This window comes from Lissotriton vulgaris, chromosome 7, assembly GCF_964263255.1.
Source record: "Lissotriton vulgaris chromosome 7, aLisVul1.2, whole genome shotgun sequence".
NCBI classification, from domain to species: Eukaryota; Metazoa; Chordata; class Amphibia; order Caudata; family Salamandridae; genus Lissotriton; species Lissotriton vulgaris.
Genome location: NC_141695.1, coordinates 371,978,915 through 372,005,161, shown reverse-complemented (window position 1 = coordinate 372,005,161; position 26,247 = coordinate 371,978,915). Strand labels below are relative to the sequence as shown.

Sequence of the window (26,247 nt, the reverse complement as noted above, 5' to 3'; positions counted from 1 at the left end):
AAAAGATAGACTTTATTAATGTTAAATAAAGCCTTCCGGTGTTAGCCTATGGAGCTAATGCACCACAATATTGTTTCCCCTCATCGGGGCATTGAAATATATATATAATATCCATGTTTAGTTTAACATGGCACCCATGGCCCGATCTTAGGGGTGACGTGTAAAGTAAGGCAGTTTATGACTTTGGAAGTACCTTTAATTCCAAAGTCAAATTTGAACATAGTTTTATATTTAAAGCATCCTGCAAGGCACAGCTGGCTTTTAAAATGACAGCAGGAACCACAGTGCATTCTTAAGTGCGTTAAAACCACTGGGCCACTAATCCTACATGGCCTACCATATACTAGGGACTTACTGATTGGTGGTCAGTACCAATTGTAATTACACCTAATTACCATATACCTTTTAACAGAACACCGGCCCTGGGTCCTGGTTAGCAGGGCTCAGGGCACAATCAGAGTACCAGTCAGAAAATGGGGGTGATTTGGGCAAAAAGGATGACTTTCTCATAATTATATTCCAACTAAAGTCTTAAGCTGGGGCTAAATGGGCCGCAAAATCTTATATAGACATTTGCACTCAAATCTTGATTGTAGTCTATGTGCAACTCACAGGTGGTTGCACCCTCGATTTGCACCTGTGAAGGATTGTACAAATCACTGGAAAAAAATATGCTACATGAACTATTTGAGTTATCCCGCTTTCTAAACTGCTCCAATACATAAGTGAATGTATATTGCACAGATGCTAATTTGCAAACCCCGAGTAATTAGAAATTTGCAGTTGCGCGATTTGCATCCTCATTTGAGGTGAAAAAGAGTAAGTCGGTTTTACCTGAGCCACATCTGGTGCTGTGCCACTGATTCACATTGAGAGCATCACAACTCTCATGCATGAGGGAATGGCTACATTTGAGGAGTATTCCTGGAGAGGTTTGGGGGTATGTGATTTTGAAGGATGCATCAGATATAAGAAGATGAGATTACCCTTAAGTAGAGTTTGCAGAGGGTGGTACACATCAGGAAATAAAAACGACAGAAGTGGCAGATGACACAGAGTCGCAGCAGTCTGGGCGCGTTTGTGCATGCTCGTGTTTGCATGCCCTAGCACAGTAAAACCAGGCGAGACCTCTCTCCACTTCTGAGATGCCAGCCCAGTTGTTTTTATCTCTGACCATCTCTCCCATATCTGACCTTTCTGCCCCTTTCATCGCTTCTCTTCCCCTTGTGTTCACTCCTCCCGCTTCTGTGATTCACGCCAACTTCCTCAATAGCCTTCTACCCTCTTTAGTCCCACTTAATCGTCCCCTTCGTTGCTGCATACCTCATATTCGCCCTCACTCTCTTCCCCTGCCCCTCTTTACCCCTCGCCCTTTCTCCACGCACCTCTCCCTCGTCTCTCACTGGCTCCCTTTCTGCTCACCTTTCACCGCGTCCTATCCCCTCGCTTCACTCTACTGTTTCTCCATGGTCCTCTCGCCCACACACCTCCCAGCTGTTTCCCAGTCCCCCACGCCCCATCACACCTGCTTCTCGCCCTCTCTCCCCCTGCGGCCTACTCACCGCTTCCTTTTTGCCCCCCGTCCCCTTCCCGCCCCTATCTAGCCCTCCGACCGTTCCTTCCCGTCTCTCCCACTCCTCTCCTGGGGGTGATGGGTGGGGCTCTCAGCTGACTGCTATTGGAACGGGTTAGTATCTCATCTAATTCCGTAGCTGCCCCCCTCGCTGCTCTTCGAATAACCTGGGACCCCCTCCCGTCCACGGAGGAGCAGGTTGTGCGCGCGCCCTGCAGCTGGTGAATGCCCCAGCAGGCTGGACCTGGAGGCGGAGGCAGGGGCGTGGAAAGGGTTAAAGTAATTGTAGCTGTCACTGCATCCCCGGATGCTGATGCAAGGGGAGGGGGGAGAGAGGGAGAAGGTGCAGATTGCAGAGGAGGAAGGAGGGGGGGAGAGAGAGAGATCCTCCGAAGGACAGAGGTACCAGCATCCCTGTAACATCTTCCGGCTCCGTCCACATCCCGGGGCCGCGGGACCAGCCTCCTCACCGAGATGCTGGTACCCGGAGAGTAGCATCCTCCCTACCCCTTAACCCCACCCCCTCCCCTTCTCCTTTTCTCCTTCTCGGCCCCCTCCCATCCCTTCCCCCTTTTGGATGCATCAGCAAAGCAGAGCGGCGACCCACTTCCCCCTCCACTCCCTCCCCCCCAGTCGGGCCTGGGACCGAGCCCCGGGGGCCGGCGAGCCCTGGGCGGGCGAGGCACGGCGTCGGGCGGCCATCGGTGCTACAGCGGAGCCCATTGTTCGGCGCTGAGAGCGGCGGAGGGCCCGGAGCAGGGCGGCGCTCCCCCCCTCACCATGTCCGGCGCCAAGGAGGCCGGCGGCGTGCACCCCTTCCAGCCGCCGGCGCAGCATGCCCAGTATGTGGGACCCTACCGCCTGGAGAAGACCCTGGGCAAAGGGCAAACAGGTGGGCCGCGCGCGCTCTTCATTGTGTGCCTGCTGCGCGCAGCTGGGGGAGGGATGGGGTGCTGCGGCCCAGCGCCGCCCGGGTACCACTCGGGCAGGCTCCACTCAGGGGGTGTAATACGCCGGTCTGGTCTTGCGGTGGCTTCATCCTGTGTGAAGGTCCGAGGGGAGAGAGGCTGCTGGGACCTCACCGGCACCCCTAGGCACCTGCTGGGCAGGCTCAGGAGAGAAGGCTGCTGGGACCTCTAGGCACCTGCTGGGCAGGCGCAGGACTGTCAGGGGGCTGAAGGGTGCTGGGATTTCACCTGCAACCTCTAGGCACCGGTTGATCAGGCTCAGGAGAGAAGGCTGCTGAGACCTATAGGCACCTGCTGGGCAGGCGCAGGACCGTCCAGGAGGATAAAGGCTTGTGGGATGTCACCAGCGGCCCCTAAGCACCGGTGGGCAGGCTCAGGAGAGGAGGGTGCTGGGACCTCACCGGCACCTCTAGGCACCGGTGGGTAGGGTCAGGGGAGAAGGCTGCTGGGACCTCACATGCACCCTCTAGGCACCTGCTGGACAGGGGAGAAGGCTGCTGGGACCTCACCTGCATCCCTGAGGCACCTACTGGGCAGGCGCAGGGCCGTCCAGGAGGAAGAAGGCTGCTGGGATTTCACCGGCACCCCCTAGACACCTGCTGGGCAGGTTCAGGAGAGGGGGGTGCTGGGACCTCACCGGCATCACTAGGCACCGGTGGGCAGGTTCAGGAGAGGGGGGTGCTGGGACCTCACCGGCATCCCTAGGCACCGGTGGGCAGGTTCAGGAGAGGGGGCGCTGAGATGTCACCAGCGGATTCCAAGGCACAGACCGGGCAGGCTCTGGTTAGACCAGTAGAGAAGGCTGCTGGGGTCCTAATCCATGACACCCCAGGCACCGGATACGCTGGCTCAGGACAGTCCAGGAGGAGAGAGCGCTAGTAGAGGAGTCGAGAGGGGGGGAGGCGAGAGTTGGAGCAGGATCGGAGTTGGGGAGGGGTTGGATGGGAAGTACAGTGGCCTTCGCTGCCGCTGGGTACGAGGATCCGTACGTGCTGCCTTTGGGGGTCTTGGGGAACCCCTCGAGAGTGTGGGAGGCCGGTGGATGAGACGGCCGGAGAGTGAGTCCGTTCATTGACCCTTCCGTATCAGATGTAAAGAGTTCCCCCGGCTGTCCCCCCTGCTTCCAACCCCCGGATCCGGCGAGAAGAGTTCCCTGACCCAGAGGAGCTGGTGGTGGAGGGGGATGGGCGGTGGAAGGGGAGGGATGCCGAGGGGAGGTTCTGATTTGCTGTCGGTAGATGCAATGAGCGGCGCGCCAGGTACTGCCCTCCCAGCTGAAGGCACACTGCTCCGCACAGAGCTGATCGAGGATGGACTGGTCCTGATGACAGACGGATAGAATCATAGCTGGACAGACACATGGATGGACAGATGAACAGAAAGCCAATGGGTGGAGGGATGGATAGATGGATTGATAAAAGGGTGGATAGACAGAATGACGGACGGATAAAAAGACAGTTGCGCAGAGGAATGCTGCAGGTGATGGATGAATGACATAACGATGGATGAAAAGACAGTCAAGCGGAGGAAGGATGGATAGATGGATAGATGACAGAAGGATGGGAGGACAGGTGGGTGGTTGGCTAGATAGACTGGTGAATACATGGATAGATGAAGAGATGGACTAACAAATGGGCACGCATATAAATGGGCAGATGAATGGCTGGACAGGCAGATAGGGCATTGGATGGAGAGATATAGGAATGGGCTGGCCAGAAGATGTATAGCTGGACGGATGGGTGCATGTTTGAATAGGACCGATGCGGAGATTAATAGAGTCTCACAGTGTAAATAAATAAACCCCAAATCAGCTATATAATTAATAATAACTAATTATTATCATTATTATACCACTATCGTGACAATCTATTGCAACCACTTTCTAGTGGAAGATGACTAGACTCCCATGGTTATTTCGCATTTTCGAAGCCCTGAGGAAGTCTAGGGGACCAGGCCTGACGAAACACGTGCTGACTAGAAGTGTCTTTTATGAAAAAAGCTAAATAAAGACTATTTCCTTCCTGCTTTGTGAGTCCAGGTGCCCCTTGATCCCATACTTTTGGAATATGGTGTTGCTTCTTAGGGTCTATGACTTTGGAGTAGTGGGTATCACTGGGATTTTACACTTTGTAATATGGTGTCCAGTGGTTTATTTGTAAAGCAAATGAGTGCCGGGGCGCTCATTATGAGGTAGCTTGCACCAGCCCCTTTCTCCTGTCAGCGCCACCTAAAACAGAACCAACTACTAACCATGAAAGTGGGGAGAGGATGTGGCATAATGGCTAGAGCTGCTGACTTCAGCGCTACGGAACCATGTTTGAGTCTCAGTGTCAGCTTAACATCCTGGGCAAATCACTTAATTTCCCCGTTCCTACCATAACTTTATGTGTCCTTAACTGGTGCTCATGAAAAACGTTGGTGTTGATTAGTAAGTGCCAGTGCTAAGCACCGGAAACCACTGGCTCAAATTAAGCACTGATCGAGTCTATTATTATGGAATAGTGGGTGTCCTGAGGGCCCCATATATTAGATTATGATACTGCATCTCAGATTCTATGTTTTGGAATTCCCCTCTAAGGGTCTTTTCTTTTGCATTAGTGAGTACACCCAGGCTCCAATTCTTTGCAACATAGTGTTGCTTCTCAGAGAATAGGCATTATTGGTAGTGGGTAACCCTTTGTTCCTATGTTTTTCAGTGATGGTTGGTCCTCAAAGACTCCTGTTTTGGGAGTACAATTTGACCCTAGTGTCATGTGCTATGGTGTCCGTTTGTCTTCCATAATCGCTTGCTTCGGCACTATTGTGAATGCAATTTGTTGCTCCTGGCTTATAGAAAATGAGCTGAAATATGCATGGAAAGGATTTTGGAAGGGGAAGAGAAAGGGATGGTAGAAAAGAAGGACCAAAACAGAGAGAACCAAAAAAGACAAAAGTGAAAGATAGTGAAACAAAGGTAAGAAACAGGGAAGTCATGAAATGAGAGGATGTAAGAAAGACAAGCATTTACAACGCAATAGGTCTCGCACTGACATTATTTTGAGCTATTGACATTGTAAATGGCATTGCTTTTTGTTTTTGTTTTTGTTTTTGTTTTGTTTTACATACCATACACAACTATTATATCTCTCGCCGAGCGTATGTTACCTGCACCCCTGGGTTTGGTAACATAATTGCAAAGTGCACCAAAGCACTTTTTGGACTCCGTTTCTGCCACCCCCAACCCCTCAAAAGACATGAAGACAATCAAAACACAGTTAAACATGTTTGCTACATAATTTCCATTCAGTGCTCAAGGGAAGAGCACAGTAACTGGGCAAGCCTCAGAAAATGTGTACTCGCACGCAGGCTGACTGAGAAGTAGTCGCCAATCAGAACAGCCCGTTCGCTGAGGTCACAGGGGGTTTTGCCTATCATGGAGAAAGTTAAGAAGGAGCCACTGCACAATCAAACCCAAGAATTTGCGATGGTGACGTCACAGCGTGAACATCCACCGGTGGCGCAGGCCAGTTTCTGCTCTGTCAGCTCCTGCTGTTGCTACCCCAGCCCAACGGGCACAGGATTTAATACATGCAGCAGCTGCCAAAACACAAAATGACGGTGGCCCCAATGGAAAGTGGCGAGTCGCCCGAGTCTCGCATCTCACAGGCAGTAATAGAGGCATGGGGTTGCTCTAAAGGGTGGTTCCTCTCTGCGTGCAGGAGGCAGCATAATGCCACTGTTACCCTCTACCAATGAGACATGAGGGTGAGAATATCTCCCTGAGGACTCGTGTTCCTCGCCATAGATGATCGTATTTAATTGAGATTGTAATGGGGCTGGAATGGAGCTTTACATCCTAAAAAGTCTGCCTCTGTATAATCTAGTAGACCCTCCCCCGCCATTACCGCTTAGAGCTGGTTCTTAGTCATAAAACTTAGCCAGACTGCAATCCTAATAGAAGTCTGTCTGAAAGGTACTCCGAGATGGAGGGCCAGAAGACAATGCCCAGAAACCAATATGGGGCCATTTCACGAACCGGAGCGTAGAGGCAAAAGTGAATGTGACCAGGCGTACTGGATTTGCAGGGTCAATCCACACCCCCCGTCCCAACACACTGGAAGATTTCTGCCAATGTAACTCATGTCTCAGTTTTCAGAGAGGGTTAACTGAAAGAAGGCACGTTTTAGGAGTTTTAGGGCTGGACAGTTTGCAGCTCTTAATAGAAAACAATCTAATAAAGTTTGATACTAAGTTTAATTTTTGCATTTAATTCCCTTACTGCCTTGTTGTCAGTGTTTGTGTAAACAAGCGCTTTCATTCGGCACCCGCTGGTTGATGTATCGTGGTAGTCCTATTTTTGGGACTTTTCAGATTTTTGTTTTTCAAAATCTGGTCACTACAGAAGTGTGCTGCGCATCGATTTTTCAATAAAGTGTACACAGTAAATGGAACCTGGAGCTTAGCATAACCATGGCGCTGCTTAAAAAGTGAGAGGAAGAAAAAGGAAGTTGTACCTTCTGTTCTTAGAACTAGTCGTAAAAGGGCTTTGCTTGGACACACATCTCTGGCAAAGACAGCTTTTATTGCCATGATATATTGGCCTCAATAAGATAAGAAATTGCTTCGCGACAGCCGTAAAGCAGATAATCCTGTCTGGATGGGCCGGACGAAAAGGCGGCAACAAAAAAAACTCTTTGCCAATGGCAGGCCACCGTTTAGTATAGGCTGTGACGCCAGCCAATGAAAAAGAGGGGCGGGACTTCAAGTCCCCTTCTGAAAACCCCTCATCCACAATATCTCTCTCCGAGCTCGCAACGCATGTGATGCAATGCTAGGCGAGACCTAAAAAAATAGAAGTTAGGAAAGCAAGAAATAAGAAAACAAATAGGGTAGGAATGAAAATAAAAAAAGAGAGGGATCAAATACAAAAAACTAAAGAAAAAAATAACATGAAAGTATGGACATAAGGAAGGATAGAGAGAAGGGGAAATGGACGGAAACCAGAAGAGAAGAAGAAAACATGTAAGTTAGATGGGAAAGAACTAAGGAAGGACGTGAAAATGGAGGGAGGAAAGAAAGAAAGTAGAAAGGAGGAAAGTAAAAAAAAGGAAGCAGTTCAGGGGAAGGGGAATATGCAAGAAGCGTGGATAGAAGGAAACCTTAGAAAATGAAGGGAGGGCACAGGAACTGGAAGGTGACAGAGGTAAGCAAACTAGGAAAAAGGATCCAACTAGAGGAAGAGGAAAGAAAGTAAGAAAATATAAAAAAGACGGAAGGAAATTCAGAAAGAGTGAAGGAGAAAGACTGTGAAGGAGAGTAAAGACTAAGGCACTATGCTGTGAGGCCTAGGATAAAGAAATGGTAGAGAAACTGAAAGAAGGAACAGTGTGAGAAGGCAAGGAGAGAAAAAGAAGACTCAGTGGAATGGAAGAAGGTGGGAAATAAAAAAAAGAGCACAGGTGAGAAGAAGGAAATAAAATCACCAGGAAGAGGAGCTAGAGAATAGGACACCAATGGTGCTGAACCAGTGGAGAGGCACTTGCGGTTGGAGTATGGAGGGAAGGAGAGAGGCAGAAGAACTAGAAGAGGGTGTGATGAACTGGAGACACTTAGTGCCAATCTGTGAATCAGAGGGCAGGCTAGCTGGCAGACTGAGCAAGAATGGAAGAGGAAAGAAGAGGAATGCTTATGTGCTGTAGAGGAGCACGTACCAGAAAGGATGGACTGATCGCAAGAGGAAGTGCCATGTGCTAAATCCTCACCACCAAGTATGCACGCTCTGATCGCAGTCTTTCATCCATATGTGGGCGATACTGCAATACACATGAAATGAATATGTGAGCCCACTCGAGTAGACTTACCTTCTCCTGAAGAAGGCTTTCCCTCTCCAGGCTTAATTCGAATGAGCAAAACCTACCGACAGGCAAGGGCACTGAAGAGCCAGCATGGATGGGTAAAGTCACTTACAGAGGTGCTTTCCAGCCCGACTCACCCTTTCTCCCATTACACATATCTTTTTCAAGGCTACCTTCCAGAGGTCGCTTATTCTCCTACATCGCACAGAAGACATGGAACGACCTCCCTCAACACATCTAGCCTCCGCCTCACTTCTTGAGTTCCACAAGAAGCTTAAGACCTGGCTCTTTGAATAAACACCAGGGGACCACACACTTGCCCATGTGCCTGGATATCCTCTTCTGCATCTTCAGTTATAGCAGAAAATACTTTAGCTACAAAATCTCCTAAAGATGCAACAACTTCTACTTCATCATTCACAAATACTTTTTCTTCAGAAGGACAGGGCAAACGGGAAAGACAGTCAGCGGCCACATTGCTTCTACCCAGAACATACTCTACAGAGCAATTATACTCTTGTAACTTCAACATGAGTCTGCTAATACGTGCAGTGGCATTACAACCTCCACCTGGTGATAAAATTGATACCAAAGGTTTGTGGTCCGTTCTCAGCAGGACTCGGTTTCCCCACAGAAAGTTTCAAAAATGTTCAATTCCCCACACATACCCCAAGAGTTCTTCCTCAATGACGGAGTACTTCCTTTCTGTCTAACTGAGGTTGCGGGAAGCAAACGCTACACACCATTCATCTTTTCCACCTTCTTGAGACAAAACCCCTCCAAGACCATACTCACTGGCATCAACAGTACCAATGCAGAGTTTGTTTACACAGAAAGGTTTCAAAGTGGGTGCTTGTACAATTTCGTCTTTGATTAACCGGAAAGCAGATTGTGGCTTTTCCCCCCAATGAAACTCCATTCTTTGCCTAGTGAGTTCTCTCAGAGGTTCCATTTTAATGGCAAATCCCCTAATGAACTTACTGTAGTATTCACATAGGCCAGTAAATACCAGTGTTTCTTTCTTGTCCGGAGGTGGAGCTTTTACTATGGCCTCAACAAGGGATTTTTTTGGAACAACTCCATCTCTGGAGAGAGTATGACCTAAATATTCAACTGAACTGCAAAACATCTACACTTGTTATCCTTTAGAGTCAGGTCATGTGACTCTAAACGCTTGCAAACTTCTATTACATGTTCTCTGTGGGACTCATGATTAGGAGAAAACACAAGTATGTCATCCTGAAAACATTTTACGTACCCATCTAGATCTCTGAAAATGTGATGCGTAGCTCGCTGAAAAACGGACGCCACAGAGGCCAAACCTAAAGGCATCCTTTTGTATTGGCTCCGGTGTGAGAAATGCAGTAAGTTCTTTAGAGTCATCAGTCAAAACAATCTGGTGATACGCCGATCGCAAATCAAAAGTGGAGAAAACTTTCACCCCCTCCAACATGCACACAACTTCATTTATTTTTGGTAGGGGATGACAATCCACAACCAAATTCGCATTTAATGCTCTCAAGTCCACACATAGCCTCAAACGTTTGTCAGCTTTGTGAGCTAGAACAACAGGTGTAACCCACTCAGAGGACTCAATTTCCTCAATAATGTCATTATCAATGATATTTTGTAGAAGAAGTTTGAGATCCCCTCTAACATTAATTGGTACATTTATCAATTTTTATTTAACTGGTACAGCACCTTCCTTCAACCTTATTCTATGGCTGGAGTTATTGAGTCTTCCCAAGTTCTTTGAAAATACTTTGGGAGAAGATTCAATAATTCCATTAATAACATCACATGAATCAACAATTTTCTTAATGACATCAACTACTTGTAGACTTTCTGTGATGACTATTACGGGATCAGAGTTCCTGAGATTGAGAATAATTCCTAGACTCCACTGATCCCTCCAACCGAGCACATTCACACCTTTTACAGCTACATATAACTTCACATACGCAACACGTTCTTTGAAATTTATATCAACTCCAACATAACCTTCCATATCAATGACAGAACCACCAAAGGCCTTAGAAATAATATCAGATTTTTTAAGATCTTGAAGACTTACAGTGCCCTAAATGTATGAATGAAATATTCCTTCGTAATTATTGTCCATGGTGACCCCGAGTCTGCCATGAAATCTAAAGTTACACCAAGAACTTGTACAGAACACTTAGATGGTTTTAAAGAAATGCAAGAATTTTCTTGCTCCCCACAAAATCAGTAATGGAGACAACAATCCCTCTTTCACATACTGCTTCATTACATTCCTCATCATTCAAAAAGGGCACTCTTCCTTTGTTAGTGTTTCCTGTGGAATAACTCTTGCAAACACTGGCAAAATACCCACGCCTTCCGCACTTTTTACACTCCCTCCCTAAGGCAGGACATCTTAGAAATGATGCTCCATGGTTTACACTACCACACCTAAAACAATGGAATTCTCTATCAATTTTTCTAAAAAAACGTTAACCACCCATAGCACCAGATGGTGCATCAAATTTACGTTGACCACCCAAGGAAGCAGATGGTGCATCAGTTTTAACAACGCAAACATCTTCGACTTTTCCTTTAGATTCTTTATCTAGAGACTTCATCCATTTGTTGGACTATTCCATGGCTTTAGCAGTAATATTGACATCTTTCAAATTTGGGTCACCCATAATCCATACTTGTTCTTGGATTTGTTTGCTCTTGGTATGAACAATAATTTGGTCACTTATCTCATCGGTAATGGGGCCAAAATTGCAATTTATAGAAAGATAACGCAAAGCAGTGAGAAAATCATCAAAGGATTCCGAGTCTTGAGCCCTTGTGTAGAATTAAAATCTTTTCAATGCAATGCTGGACGTAGGTTTAAATCTAGTTTCCAAACGAGCCATGGCACCATCAAACACATTTCTGTCTCCACTTCCATCAGGTTGAGGAAGTGTTCCATTAACACTTGTCCTTCCGTACCCAACGAATGTAGGAGAGTGTTTTTCTTTCTCTCTGCAGAAAATCTTTCCTTTACTTTGAAGAAACTTAGAGGGAGGATCAAATTGCATAATGCCACAATTATTTTCCTCAGACTTATAATGATCCAAACGGTGAAAACAGAAGTGTAGTCGACAATGTGCAAATTCTTCAGTAGTGAACAGAAAATAAGTCAATTTGTTTATAATCAAAACAAACAGTGCAAAGTGTAGTCCTGACTTACTTGGTAAAAAAATATAAACAAAACAAGAGTATCCGGTGATCAGACCTTCTCTGCCAGTATTGTAAACTCCAACAACTCAGCGCCGACTGAAAATGCACTTCTCCGTTTCGTTGTTGTCAAGGTAACAGATGAACAAGAAAAGATGGTTGGGTGGTAGTTGCGCTGGGTTGTAGTGATAACAAAAGTAATACAGAAAGCTCAAAGCATAAGGTCTAGGCCATCCATCTAAAACCAAATAGGCATGATCAAATCAATACCATATAAACACAAACACAATATATATCCTGAGCTAACACATTTAGGGGAGTATAAGTAAACAAATAACAAGTCGTGTGTCTCTTCTCTTCTTCTTTATTTTTTTCAGTGATCCTTCTTAAAATACTATTGCCGTTGCCAACACGTGTTTCGTCCTTGGTGGTAATAAACCACAGACTTCTTCAGGGCTATAATTATTTCGAAATTCTCTTTTCTTTTTTCTTTTCTTATAACCCAAGTTATAATGTGCTGCAAAATTGCGATCTTAGTGACTTCAATTGTTTGTGTTTCCCGGCTCTGTATAGCTGTAGGTCAAAGTTACACTCCAAGTGTGTGGAGAGACCATGTGTTCCTCCCAAAGACGGAGTAACGTCTCGTTCGAGGACGGGTAACTGGCGTTTAGCCAGCTATACAGAGCCGGGAAACACAAACGGCTAGAGTATTTTAAAAAGGATCACTGAAAAAATAAAAGAAGAAGAGAAGAGACACACGACTTGTTATTTGTTTACTTATACGCCCCTAAATGTGTTAGCTCAGGATATATATTGTGTTAAGGTAACAGATGAAGCATAAAAAAAATGGCCGCCACGTATGCGTGTTCTCTTCATACCCAACGTAGAGACACAGGATATGGTTGCGCTTCTAGAGACGCGACAATTATTGCATTGCCTCAAGATGCACGTCAGACAGGAGGCTGGAGAATATTGTTGTGTGTGTAACTCCCACAAGACTCCTGAGGAGCACGCTCCACAATTCTGAAAGTTAACACAGCACAAGCAAAAGTCTCGAACAACGCAGAGAAACAAAAACAGGTAAACAACTTGAAACAAATGTTTACCTTGAAGATGCAGTGTAGACATTGTTCGGTGAACACAGTAGAACAAAAGCAGGATAATAAAATGTTGATAAGATCCAGTGTCAGTTGGTCGATAAATAAATAGATGGAAAATCCAAGAGTAGAAGGTTTGAATCCTTCTTTGTAGACTGAATTGTAAATTGCAGCGCGAAAAGCAAGAAGGTACAATCCACAGGAAAATGCTCTGTGTTCTCCAGATACACGATCTATAAAGCAAAATGCAGGTTTGTGACCTTGGTCGCTCCTGTGCTTCAGTGATGAATGAAGATTGTAGCAGGCCAGGTATAAATCGTCGCCAAAATTATAATAACTTGTCCAAGCAGGATGTATAAAAATAAAGGTAAGCTTTATTTAAGGCAGCACAGTACGAGCAACTGCACAAGTAGAAACCCTCATAACTTCTGTTGCATGGAACATGGAACACCATGAACCATAGCAACAGATTACAGAATGGGTTTCAAGCATAAACAAATGTACAAACAGAGCATTAAAGAAACATGCAAGAACACAAACAATATAACACAATGCTAAGTGCACATGTCTGTTTGGCGGCCCAAGACGGCCGGCCAAACCATCATGCACACTTGGAAAGTGCCATAACCACTCCTACCTGTGCTCTGTGAGCAGTGCAGCCCTGCCTTGCCCTGCAAACTGCCTCAGCACGGAAAAATTAAATGACAATAACATTCCTCTTTTGCTGTGCTGAAAAGCAGTGGGGCGACGCTCCTCCACCTTAGCGGAGGAGCCGCCCCTGCACTTTACTGTTTCTGTGGACGACGAGGGTGACAGATGAGGCTGACAGGCACATGTTCTTTCTCATGAGCACATGCACAGAGATCCTGGCGGTTGCCTGGTATCAGCCACTATAATCATAAGTGAGGTTCACGGTTTTCCTTTTAACAGATAATTACAGGCAGAAAACAAAGTGTTCCCTGTCTGTATTTTCTTTTTAAAAGCCAAAAATTGCAAAAAGTCTGCTACTTGTGGGCGACTCTCCATGCTGTTTTTGTGATTTCTAGGACAACAGCTGATAAGAGAGGCTTCAATGGAAGTTAAAAATAGGTTGAGATTTCCCTAAATGCAGGTGTTTGGTAACATATATTTGTATTATAATGCTCATATTTACCTGAAGGTGTAGTATTTTGCTATATTTGGCTGCTTAATTTGCTAAAACGTGTCAGGCAGCAAAGTATGAGTGCATGTTGATCAGTTAAATAAATGTGGAAATATACAATTTTCTGACTTCATATGTTCGTAAAATGCAAAATAAATATGGATAAATACCAATAAGATGGGCAAAAAATAAATATGAATAAATACAGAAGGAAATGTTAAAAAAATAAATACCATAAAACTGAGAGCCCTAGTCATAAGCAGGTGCACGTTGCACAACCAATTTCCTAAGGTAAGAGTCAAAGGTGGGGGTAATGCCAAAGGTTCAAAAGTTCCCATGCTGTCTCCTTAGAAGGTTCCCGCTGTAACCACAGCCACAAGCACAAATGTACACAATATCACAAATTGAAAGTGAAAGTAGGGAGAACCTGGTGAGCAGGGGTGGTGGGCGTAAGCTGAAGGGGAGCCATTACATTTTGGTAGGCACATTAGGAGTATTGCTCAGTGTGTTTGTACTGTAACACAGGCCCTAATTGTAATTTTAATTATATTTATGTAGCGCTTACTACCCCTGGCGAGGAGTTTAAGCGTTTTTCAGTGAGTAGCACGCTACTCCGGAACCCAAAGGTGGATTAGTGGTGGATTAGTAGGGGAAATATAAATTGTTATTCGGAGTGGGAGACGCAGGAGTCTGTTAGTTGGAGGAATAGGAATAATGCATCTATCTGTACATATTTTCCAGCATAACGACCACCCCAACTAAAAAAAGCACTTATGCAGGTCGATATTAAAGGCAAGAAGCTGAAGAAATGGTGGGAAATGCAGACCCCTAGTCAAATTACCTCTGACCTTAACGCAAAAAATCACCCTATAGGCCTCAGATGTGGATTCAGGACAAGATGGCAGATAAAACTAAAATAATTGCTGCCTGTTATTGCAATAACCCAAAACACCCAAGCAAAAAAAATGAATAAAAGGGACATCTTGAATACAATTCCTACTCACACTTCCACCACAGCTGGAAGCGTGGATGAGCTTTGTCTTGTTGATGGCCAGATGAATACAATAGAGAAGTGAAACCACCAATCCTGCATTAACATCTGGGGGAGCCAATTGAGGAGAAGAATAGAAAAATAGTACTTCTTCAATGTCATTTTTGAGAGCAGTGAAAGCCACACGTGTTAGACTGTATCTGGGAGGGTCTAGAGACGCACAGAGCCTTTATGGGAGAAGGGAGAACTCCTTATGACTCCTGGTTGATACACAGGGCAGAAGAAGTTGGGCCTTGGTTTTATCCCCAAGTGAAGTAACTGGGGTGCTTAATGAGAGGAATAAAGATATTCTAAGTAGTACTCAGGCTTGCTCTTTGGGGGAGGCCGAGGATGCACAGATAATCTGGGTTTACAGGTAATTGGCTGAATATTAAGTATTGAATGCAAGGCCTAATGCTAGCAGTTTACCCCCTGATTCCAAAAATCAGATCCATTCGTTATGTTAAGTTGTGCAATGTAAACCATTTGAACAGAGTTTATAAGTAAGAAACCAGTAGAAGCTGCAACCTAAAGGCCAGAATATGATGTCGCTACCAGCTATGCAAATGGCACTTCCATTCAACCCGTAGTGTCAAATCCAAGATCCACTAAAGCAATTAAAGGTGGTAATAAACGCCAATCTCTCTTGAACACGAGAAAGGCCCATCACCAAGCCTGAATCATTGCTAAACAAGAATGTTAATGAGTATGGACATCCAAAAGTCCTTTCCTCTCTGTCTTCTTTCTTTAAAGTACACCCGTTTGGCTGCTGCTCCTATTCCTGTTTACCCATTCTGCCTTGCCGATGTGGAAGCCACAACTGTTGCTAGGAAGTTTTGCAGAAATATGTGTGGCATAATGATACATTGCTAAAGTGGTAGGACTGTCAGGTGTCAGGGTAGGGAAAAGGTTGTCACTGATTTGGCAGCACTGCCTTCGGATGTATGACGCTATCCTGTATGCGTTTAGCAAGCATGTCTTTACATTGCTGGCATTAGAATTAATGCGTCGTAACAATGCATTCCTTTAGCATGCAAGTCGTTACAACGACTTTCCTTAGGGGGGCGCTGGACTTTAGAATAGTACAATTTACTATTCCAGCTCCAGTCAGTGCAACAACAGGGATGATGTTGGACTTAAAATCCAACACCACTCCACCTATTCATCCCCTTAAAGCAAGTTGTGCTAAGTTGTGCTAAACAAATGCGTGCTAACAACGTTATGAATTCTATTGCTGGCTTTGTGAATGTGCAGCGTGATTCGGGCTTTGTTCTAAAGGATGCTTGCTCTGCCACCACCACAATGGCGGCTTGGCAGTTCCTAAGTATACGCTGTGTCAGCAGTAAAATGAGGGCACAGTAGGTGAGTTTAGTGGTTGTTTTCTGTCTTCACTGTCTACATAAGACAGCAAAGCAGGAGAATATTCACAGAGAGAGCAAATAGCAAGGCTAGGATTACTGGGATAAGTGTCAGAGAAAGGAAACATTGAGATTATAAGGAGCAAGTAGAGCCTTAATAGGATTATGGTTTTAAGAGATTATAAGGTTTAAAGTTTAAGAAAATTCAGGAACAAAGGAAAGATAAGTAGAGGATGTTCGGAGAGCTGGACAATCCGCAGGTCCTTCTCCTGAATACAGCGTGTATCATTATGAGAGATACAGGTTATTGCTTGTCCCTGTTGTCAACTGACAGGTGTTGCTTTATTTCTAAAATTAAATGCCTGGATATAAAGGCTGAGATCCCGATTTCTCCACCACTTTTTATTTTGTAGGTTACATTTATTGTTACATAGCCATTCATGATTTTGCTTTTCCACCCTTTTTTTGCTGAAGCATAATGACACATGATCCAGGTTTCAATATTTGGGTGCTTCCTGATCATAAAAGTTGAGGGTAATATGTTCCCACAACCTCACCAATGAGAGGTGTATGTTCTTTGAACTTCTCAGGTGAGAGGTTATATGTTTCCAGGACTGTTTCCTGGCACTCAATGTTATTAGTGAATTAGTTGTTGCCTTGAATGCTCAGGTCAACATGTTCCTTGTGGCTCACTCTTAAATTACTTAGTCCTCTTTGTTGCGGGCAGATATTCCATTGCTGTAGTGTTAGATGTTCCTTGAATATTTCTTTAGCAGGGTGGATATGCTCCAACCCATAACCGTTGAGAGTTGACTGTTTCTTGAACCTCATGAGTAATGACCAGATGTTCTGTAGACCTCATGTGTGATGGACTAAATACTGGCGAGACTTTACTGATGAAGGGTGGATAAGCATGGCCTTCTTTGGTATGGAGCCAAATGTTCCCTATCCCTCAGTTTTGTAGAATGGATTTTTCTGGTCTTCACTGTTGAAGGAGGTTGGGTATTGTCCCTAAATTGGGATGCAGGATGTTCCCAGGCACTCACTGTGAACATTGAATTCTCTCCTCTCATCGCCTACGGCTGGTCCTCACTATGGAGCCAACATTTTTATGATCATGCTCTCTGGCTCTCACTGGTGAGTGGTAGATATTCTCTGACTTTCAATGCTGGGGATTTAGCCGAGGGGCAGGTGTATTGTATTACTCATCGTTGAAGGTTGGTGCTTATTGACCTTCCTGAATATTTCATAACCTTCACTTTAGGTTTACACACTCTAGACCTGCACTGCTGAGGAATTACTTGTTCGTGCATTTACTATTGAAGGTTGTTGACTGTTGATCATATTGGTTATGGTGGATTTTCCTCTGTACTTACTGTTGAAGAATGGGTGTTCCCTGATGCTGTACTAAGAGGTAAATATTACCGGCTCATAATGAGGGGTTGATGCCTTCACTTTTGAGGAGCTCTAGTGTTCAATGACCTGTACTGATGATGTATGACTGTTACCTGGCCCTGATAGTTAGTCAGTCCTGTGTTAACTGTTGAGGATGGATATTCCCTGGCCTTCACTGTTGAGAGTTCAATGTTCCTCAGTCCTTACTAGGTTATTTTTTTTTTAATGGAGATTTATATAGCGCAAACTTGACCCGAAGGTATCAGAGCGCTTTGCATGAGCACCAGTTGTGTTACAGACTAACACATTCATTCTGTTAAGCATGGGGAGAACATATGATTTGCCCTGAATTACAGGATGTTGAGCATCCCTGCCAAGATGCGAACCCGGTTCCCCAGCTTCGAGGTCAACCTCTCTAGCCATTAGGCAACATCCTCTCCCACTGTTAAAAGTTAGATTGATGGTCACTTGCCTTCACTATCGATGGACCTCACTTTTCATGTGTAGATTTTCTCCAGTGGTCTAGCGCTGGTTATTCTCTGCTGTAAGCAGATAGACTAATGGGTCTGTTTCTTTAGAGTAGAAGATTGTGTTTCAAGCCTCTTGACATCTTAGCCCCTTGCCTTCCTAAATGTTGGTTTGCCCTTAAGGTGATTCAATAGTCTTAGTTTGTGCTACATAAATCTACATACATCATGATCTCTGGGACTCTAGCCACAAATACTGTGCATCCCCTTTACTAGAGATGAGCTGTTATCTGTTCAATGTCTCTTAGCACAAGCTGTTTTGGGGTATATGTTTCCCTACCTTTAGATGGGGAAGGCTAGATGTTTTGTAGGCACAACTGATTGTACTTACTGATTTTACCTGTGGCCCTATTATGAGAGTCCCAGTATTGGACCCAGTAATCAACACCGGTGAGTTACCAATACAAGGGTACTGGAGTAATCTGGGTTAGCAGGGATTATAAATGGGGGCCTAGGGAACTCTTTCATAATAAAGGAAATTGGTAATACCTCTCATTATACTTTAAGTTATTCCTCAATAGTCTCTGGTATTTAACCTTAAGATTTCACATGGATTCAGTAGCCAAAATAATCTGCAGGTGAAATGCACCTGACCCGCAGATTTCCTGCAGATCTAAAAACTCTGGAATTACCAGGTAGACTCCTTGATTTTAGCCTCCTTACCCTTACGGCACAAATCACTTGGTTCAGCTGATCTACTTCTGGTATCTTCAGTAATCAATTGTAAACATGCTGCGGTTAAACCTTTATTAACGAAGCCTACCATTGACCCATCTGATTTAAACAACTACCACCCAATTCCTCCTTACAGGTCAAAACTGTTGGAGAAACTGGATGCTGACCAGTTACAAAAACATTTTGACCATGCAAACCTACTTCACCCACATCAGACTGCCTGGAAGCACAGAACTGGCTATCCTCTCTGTTACTGACAACATTTCCATCCTGGTGGATGGATTCTGGTAGTTAATAGCCCTGGCTCTTCATCACCTATTGGGTGTTTTTGACACCATTACCCACACCATGTTTTAATCCAGGCTCTAGAATATACTGATCCAAGCTTCTGATCTAAAGTGGTTCAACTCTTACCTGTCCAACCATTATCTAGTGACACGTCCTCCCTTCCAATCACAAACCAAAGCTGTCAGCTATGGCTTCCCACAAGGATCAAGGTCCTATAGTCAACATCTACATATGCCCTATGGCTGTAATCTCGTCCCATGTGTGTGCAAATTTCTAAATGTACGTAGATCATACACAGCTGATTTTGGGTTGAAACAGGATGCACCCTCCTCACCACTGAAAACCTACACATAATTTGTTGATGGATGTCTAAAAACTTTCTGAAACTAAATCTTGCCAACTGGAAATCTTGGTCTTCCTCTGTGATTCAGTCGGTGACCAAGATCTTTCATGGCCATCTTCGCTGGCCCTTTGCCGATCCGCAGTACCTACAAGATGGAACTTAGGCATTCTCTGGGACTCAAAACTTGCATTTAGTCATCATACTAATTAACTAGGTAACACTTGCCTTTTCTACCGTAAGACCGTCTAAAAACCATCAGTTTGTTGACAAGTACAACCATTTAACCGTTATCAACACCATTATTCAATCTCACATTAATTATGGTAATTCTGTTTTTCTCAGTGCCCCTGAAAATACTCTCGCTCAATTACAAATCATTCAGAACTCTGCTGCTCGCTTGATTTTCAGTGTTAGTAAGTGCCAAATGTTCTCTCCCTATCTTAAATGTCGACACTGGTTGACTGCGAGCCAAAGAATCGTGGTTAAAGCCATGACCATCATCCACCTATCAATTTATTGATCTTCACCAAATTTCAGAGTACCAACTTTTGAATGGCATAGAACCACATGGATTGTAAGGTCCAATTCTTAATTTGTGCTCAGAGTTCTAAAATCCAGAACTGCCTCTTTTAATGATCGTCCTTTTTTTGTGGCTTCAGTTAAAGTCTGGAACGCTTTGCCCTCCCTTTTCTCCCTATTTTCAGACATTTTTTAAAATAATCTCCCTTCACACACTGGATATCCAACCTCCCCTGGAAAAAAGTGGCAAGACCTATGGTGTACGTGCGGTGAAAAAATACAATGTAATGTAACATGATATAACATAACATAACACTTGTAATCAGCCCTATGTGGGTTTTGTGTTAGATATTCTCTAATTTTAGCTGGTGAGGGCCTGTGTTTCACAGCATAACAGATGAAATGTGCACTGCTTTGGGTTTGTGATGTTTTTGTGTTGCTTGGTTCTACCTGTTAAGATTCCTACCTCTTGGATGCAGATCATAATTACTGGATCACTCTAGCTTTGTGCTGCTAACCCGCATCTAATATAGTAATATAGCGCTGCATGCTGCCAGGTGTCCACTACTAAGCGCTTGACACAGAGATGGGGATGGTTGGATGAAAAGCAATGCAGGAGTTGCTTCAGGTGGACACGGACAATATCTAGTGCTCAAAGTATTTGCAGGAGAGGGACCTTCCGAATGGAGTTTATGGTCTCCCATTGTTCAATTCATCATTCAGGTTACATGGTTTCTAATTTCTAATTTCTAATTTCTAATTTAAAATACTTGTAGAGCGCAGCGTACACCTTGCGGTTTCTTGGCGCTGGGGGGATCGGCAACTGAGATGAAGAGAGACCAGGGAGAGATGAAAGGATATTAAGGGAGTTTTAAGTGGGGAAGGCCTGGCTGAAAAGGAACGTTTTCAGTTCTCTGCGAAAAGGGAGATACTGAGTAGCAGAGCGGACATGGTTTGAAACTAGTTGGACCTTGTTGGTTTACTTTTGGACATTTATTTATTTATGTTATCCAGCACTCATTTATTGCTCTACTAGACAACAAAGAATCAGGGATCTTTACCTGTAACTTAATATCAGAAAAGACATTGAACTGTCACGAAGATGATTAACAATAATAAATAGCAGAAAGGAAAGTCAAACGCCCCAATAACAGTACAGTAACATTTACAGCAGTAACATCATTTAGGTGTGTTAATCATTAGTTTAGGAACTTGCAGAAAAAGTGGGGTTTGAGATGCTCTCTGAAGTTAAGGAGAATGGGCAGTTTCTTGAGGTCGAGAAGTGGGAGTCCCAGGTGGTGGAAGCCGCACCCATGTAAGACGTCTTCTGAGAAAAAGTTGCTTTGAATTTAGAAACCTTAATTTGGAGAATATTTCTTATTCTGAAGCTTCTTAGTATGCCAGAAGTGGAGCAGTGCATTTAGATGAGACAGATTGTTGTTTTGAATGGCCTGTAGGCCCGGCAAAAGAGCTTTTATTGGATCCTGGCCATGGTCAATAGCCAGTGAAGCTCACACAATATTGAGGTGAGGTGGTCAAATTTTCTGGAGGTGGCGACAAGTCTGGCCTTTGACTGCAGTATGGCTTTTAGTATAGTGTGATAGTGGACATGGGGGCAGGAGCATGGATAACATTTCCAAAGAATTATCTTAAGATACTGAGAATGTGAAACTGCTGTTTTCAGGTGTTTAGGGTTAGAAGGAACCTGCTTCGTATGAGGGCTTGAAGATAAATATTAGCTGCTTTTTGTTTTATCCAGGTGTTATAGTTTTAGCTGCTTTAGGCATTCAGACATTCTAGATATGGTGAGAAATAGTCCTTCTGCTGTAGGTCTATAAGAAGCTGGGCTCTCTCTTTTCCCAGAAAAATATTACAATTCGGCATTAATGTATATGTGTTGGTTTTTGTAGAGTGTGGACCTACCTCGAGAGCAACAGAATGATGAATAGTGGTGTATGCCCCCTCCGGGAGATACAATAATTGAGGGAGGGGGGGTTTAAAGGTACTCTGTTTGGGAAGGTGTAGTGCTCCATGAAGTGGTGTTTTTCAGCTTTTTCTGAATTGTAGGAGAATTGGTGCTGATTTGATGACAATAGCGATGATGTTGCAGATCCTGGGAGCATGAAAATAGAAGGGTCACCTTCTGTGTTTTCCTTCTTGTACTGTTTAACCTCTAGTCTGAATCTATCCAGGCTCCTAACCTGACAAGGTCCCTCAGAGATGTCTAGATTTTTGTAAGGTAATCTGTGGTCTTGTTGTTGAGACCTTAAGAAGTGATGCTGCTGTATCTACTCCCATGCTCTACATAATGGAGGTTTGAGAACTCAAGAGTAGGTGGCAGGAGAGAGGGTGTGTACTGCGAGTGATGGTGATGAGATGAAAGAGATCATTGAGTTATCTGGAACAACTATTTGGAGAATCTGAGCTGTTGACGGCCAGACTATTTTCTTCTATCAATGGTTTGACAAAGGCGAGTCTGTTGACAGTCTGCAAACAACCATCAAGTTTTAGGTTGAGTTGCATGTTCTCCGCAGACGTAATGCCATTTGAGCGGATGATTACAGGAAAGGTCATTTGTGCACATTTGAGAACAAAGGTAAAAGTACAAAACCTTTACAGAGCTCCAGTAAAAATTGCAGCTATGTTAAATTTGCAGTGACTGTATCTAATGTTTTGCTCTTGGCCTGGTGTAAGGATCTTAGCTGTCTTTGCATTAATGTAAGCATTGAAGGAGAACAGCTCACAGGATGTCAAATGGTCAAAAAGAATTAGTAGTATAAGAAAGTTCTCATTTTGGACAAAGAACAATTCTCTCAAGCATCTAGAAAAGTCATTTTTGTAGTGTGTCATTGGAAATTGGCTGGATTCCAGAAGTGAAAGAAATTGTTGGGTAAATGCCTTCATGATGGGATATGTTTTGGCTTGCTGTGCAATAATGGATTGGAAAATTCGTTGTTACTTTTAAATTTTTTATGAGACAGTTCCTCAAAGCTGAAAATAAAAAAAACAATGTTTCCAATAAGCACATGGGAACAGATGATCAATGTTTCTGCCTCGTTCTGCTATCCAATGAATGGCAGTCATAGACATGAAAAAATGCACCAGTCTCGGGTGAGAAAGTGTGCCCTAAATAGGCTAGACTCGGAGAAGGTGCTACAAGGGAGGAGGGTCTGTTAGGAATGGTAGGATGTAGAGGGCATCAGGAAGCAGGTGAGGGTCATGTGAGACCGTGGGGGTGGGGGGCGGGGGGTAGCCCCCTATGCTGTAGAAGAGGTTTAAGCTGGGACCGGGGACTTATGCGGTTTTACCAGACGTATTTTCTGCCCAGTACATTTGGGCATTAAAATTGGGTACAGTGTTCCCAGGGATCCTGTTCCGCCCAGTTTATAATTGGGGGCTTGGTGTTCTTTGACACTGATTGTTAAGTGACTATGGAGGTTAGGTGTTCTCTGTATTTATTTCTCGATGTGTTGTAGTGCAGAATATTGGTGGTAGGGTGTCCCATGTTCTGGCTTTAGCTGTTAGGCGCTCTATGTTTTATAGCTAGTGCTGTTACTGGGTGGTTGACTGCATTCCCTGACATTAGCCTTTTAGTGCTCGCTATTTATGGCTTGTGTGAACACCTTATAATGTTCTTGCAGTTAACTGCTTTATTTACCAGATCTAAGTTGTTGATGGGTGTTGGAGTGTAAGTGCTTAATGTCACGCTGCCTTGGGATGGAGATGGTTGGGTTAAAACATTCTCTAACTTTGACTGTGTGCCCTTTGTATTCTGCTATAGAAGGTTAGATCGTCTAGTTGTTCTGTACTTTCAGGCAAGTAATATAGGCTTTTGAATGTTATCCATTCCCTAGCTCTGGGTGTTTTTCTTATGTCCTAAGGCTTGGTCTATTGCTAGTTATTTGATTGTGTGTTTGGCGGCAACATTCAAATGCTCCTTTTATTTTGCCTTGAGTTGCTGGTTAATTGATTTAGAGTGTTTAATGTTGATGCTCTCTGTTCAATGTTTTTATTCAGTTCAGTTTCAAAATGCTTTATTCGGTTTGTACGAGTACAACCATATAGCAACATTCATAGATACAATTGAAGTCACTATTGAAAAGGATTAAAGAATGATGAAACATGCTAAAACAAATTACATTAATACATTAGTACAGCCAATCAAGATAAAACCTGAAGAAGAAAGTAATCACTAGGTATAGCGTCAATATAAACATTTGGTGCGGGGCATGCCAAGTGGGATAATACTAGACAAGAGGCCTATACAGGCCATAAAGTGCGGTAATGTGTGCAAAATAAGCAAAGATTGGACATAGCATTTTAGCAGCAGTTTAGCAATTAATGCAAAGACATATCATGTTAAAAATAATCACTTATATACAGCATAAAAATAGATGGTACAAAATATGAGACCTATGCTAGGCCTAAAGTGACATAGTATGTGCAAAGTACAAAAAAAAAAGAACGTTGTATTAGCAGCAATTTTTAAAACTAGTGCAAAATTTGCCAAATGAAGTAGTATCAGTCGGGGAGAGGCCTAAACTGGGCATAAAGTGCAATAGTGTGTGCAAAATATGCAAGGATAACTAAAGTGCAATGTCTATAACGTCTCTTACGTATTTTAGCAGCAACAAAAGAAAGGCCTCAACTGGGCATAAAGTGCAATAGTATGTGCAAAAATGTGCAAGGGTAACTAAAGTGCAATGTCTATAAAATCTCTTACGTATTTGGCAACAATTATATACAAAAAGTTTTTAAAAGGTAGGTCCAGAGGGATACATGGCCAAGGGAACAATCGATATGGGATCTAAAAACATAATAATACCAAAAGATCATGTGTAAGAGAAATGCAAAGGTTTGGCGATAGCTCACAGTTGGTCAATAGATATCTTTACCAACGGAGATCATATAATAATTGATTTCCTGTGCCTGATACATTTAAGGACATAGGTGGCTACACGGTAACATATATTAGGGGACGACAGGTCAAACAACAGTTGCATTGCAGCTCTTATATCACACGTACTGTATTCTAAAAATAGTTGCTTTAGATAAAACTTTCTAAAACCAGTATAAAAGTTGCAAAGTAGTAAAAAGTGGCAGATACTCTGTTTCGATTTCCCATCGCATGGGCACGGGCAAGACCCCGGCTTCTTTACAGTGGGGAAGGCCACCAAGTGGTGGACTATGCCCAGCCTCAGGCGTGCAAGAACAAAACGATGGGAATTAATACTGACGAAAGTAAGGTATGATGGGGATCCTGTATTTAGGTTATATTCCAGGTACAATTTAAAAGTACTTTGTGTAGCATACCTCTGCATTCTAATCCCTTCTGCATGATCCATATAAGTGGATTTAAGGTCACGCTTCGTTAAAACTGATTCTGTTGGGGTGTCTTTAAAAATATCTTGACCAAAAAGGGAATTATACCAGTGAAAAATGTGTTTTAGCCAGGGGATTTTTAAGTGCTGATCCAGTTTAATACAGTCCAAAATTAATTCCTGGGTAAACTTGGTTTCTTCTTTGGCCCAGATGGATCGCCAGAGGGAGAGGGGCGTAGTGCAATCAAGTCTGTGGCATGGTGTATGCCCAGCTCCCTATGAATGATTTCGTTGGAGGCTGAAGCAGGAAGACATAGTAAGCGTTTAAGGTACTTGTTTTCTTCCTGCTGAATGGAGAGGGCGATCTGTGAATTATATCCCCATATCCATGCACCGTAAAGGGCAGAGGACATGCACCTGGAATTATAAATAGAAATCATCTCCCTTATTCTACGCCCCCCTAGTTTGGAAGAGAATCTGAAGATGCAGTTTGTATTTCTAATCATCTTCATGCCTATACAGGATTGCTCACTTGCCCATCTCCCATCCCCTGAGAAAGTAATGCCTAAGTAACAAAAATGTTGCACAGACTCAAGTTTATCCCCGTCAAGGAAGAATGACTTACTTTTCTTTAATTTCTTCCCGCAGGTCATAGTCATAGTCTTACCTTTATTAATTTTAAGCATTCTGCCTTTAATAAAAACATTAAATTTGTCGATTAGCTTTTGGAGCCCATTCGCGGTCCTGGAGATCAGGACCGCGTCGTCCGCGTATAATAGGACGGGTATTTGTTTACCATTTATCCTGGGGGCATCAACAAAAGACTCTTGTAAAAACTGATCGACATTGTTTATAAAAAGGGAGAACAGCAAGGGTGCGAGAACGCACCCTTGCCTAATCCCTCTACCTATTTTAAAAAAGGGGGTACACTCTCCATTTGGTCCAAATCTAACTTTACTTGATAGGCTGCTGTACATTCTGGCCAA

General features: G+C 43.8%; 1 protein-coding gene across 2 annotated transcripts in view; it reads left to right on the top strand.

Moving 5' to 3' along the window:
* Positions 1–1,974: 1,974 nt before the first annotated feature.
* Positions 1,975–26,247, top strand: part of BRSK1 (BR serine/threonine kinase 1) — a 439,309-nt gene continuing 415,036 nt past the window's right edge. For both annotated transcript variants that reach the window (XM_086930300.1, XM_086930299.1), the window contains exon 1: positions 1,975–2,465. In XM_086930300.1, the coding sequence (XP_086786426.1) occupies positions 2,354–2,465 (112 nt within the window). In that variant the 5' untranslated portion in view covers positions 1,975–2,353. The remainder of the gene's footprint in view (positions 2,466–26,247) is intronic.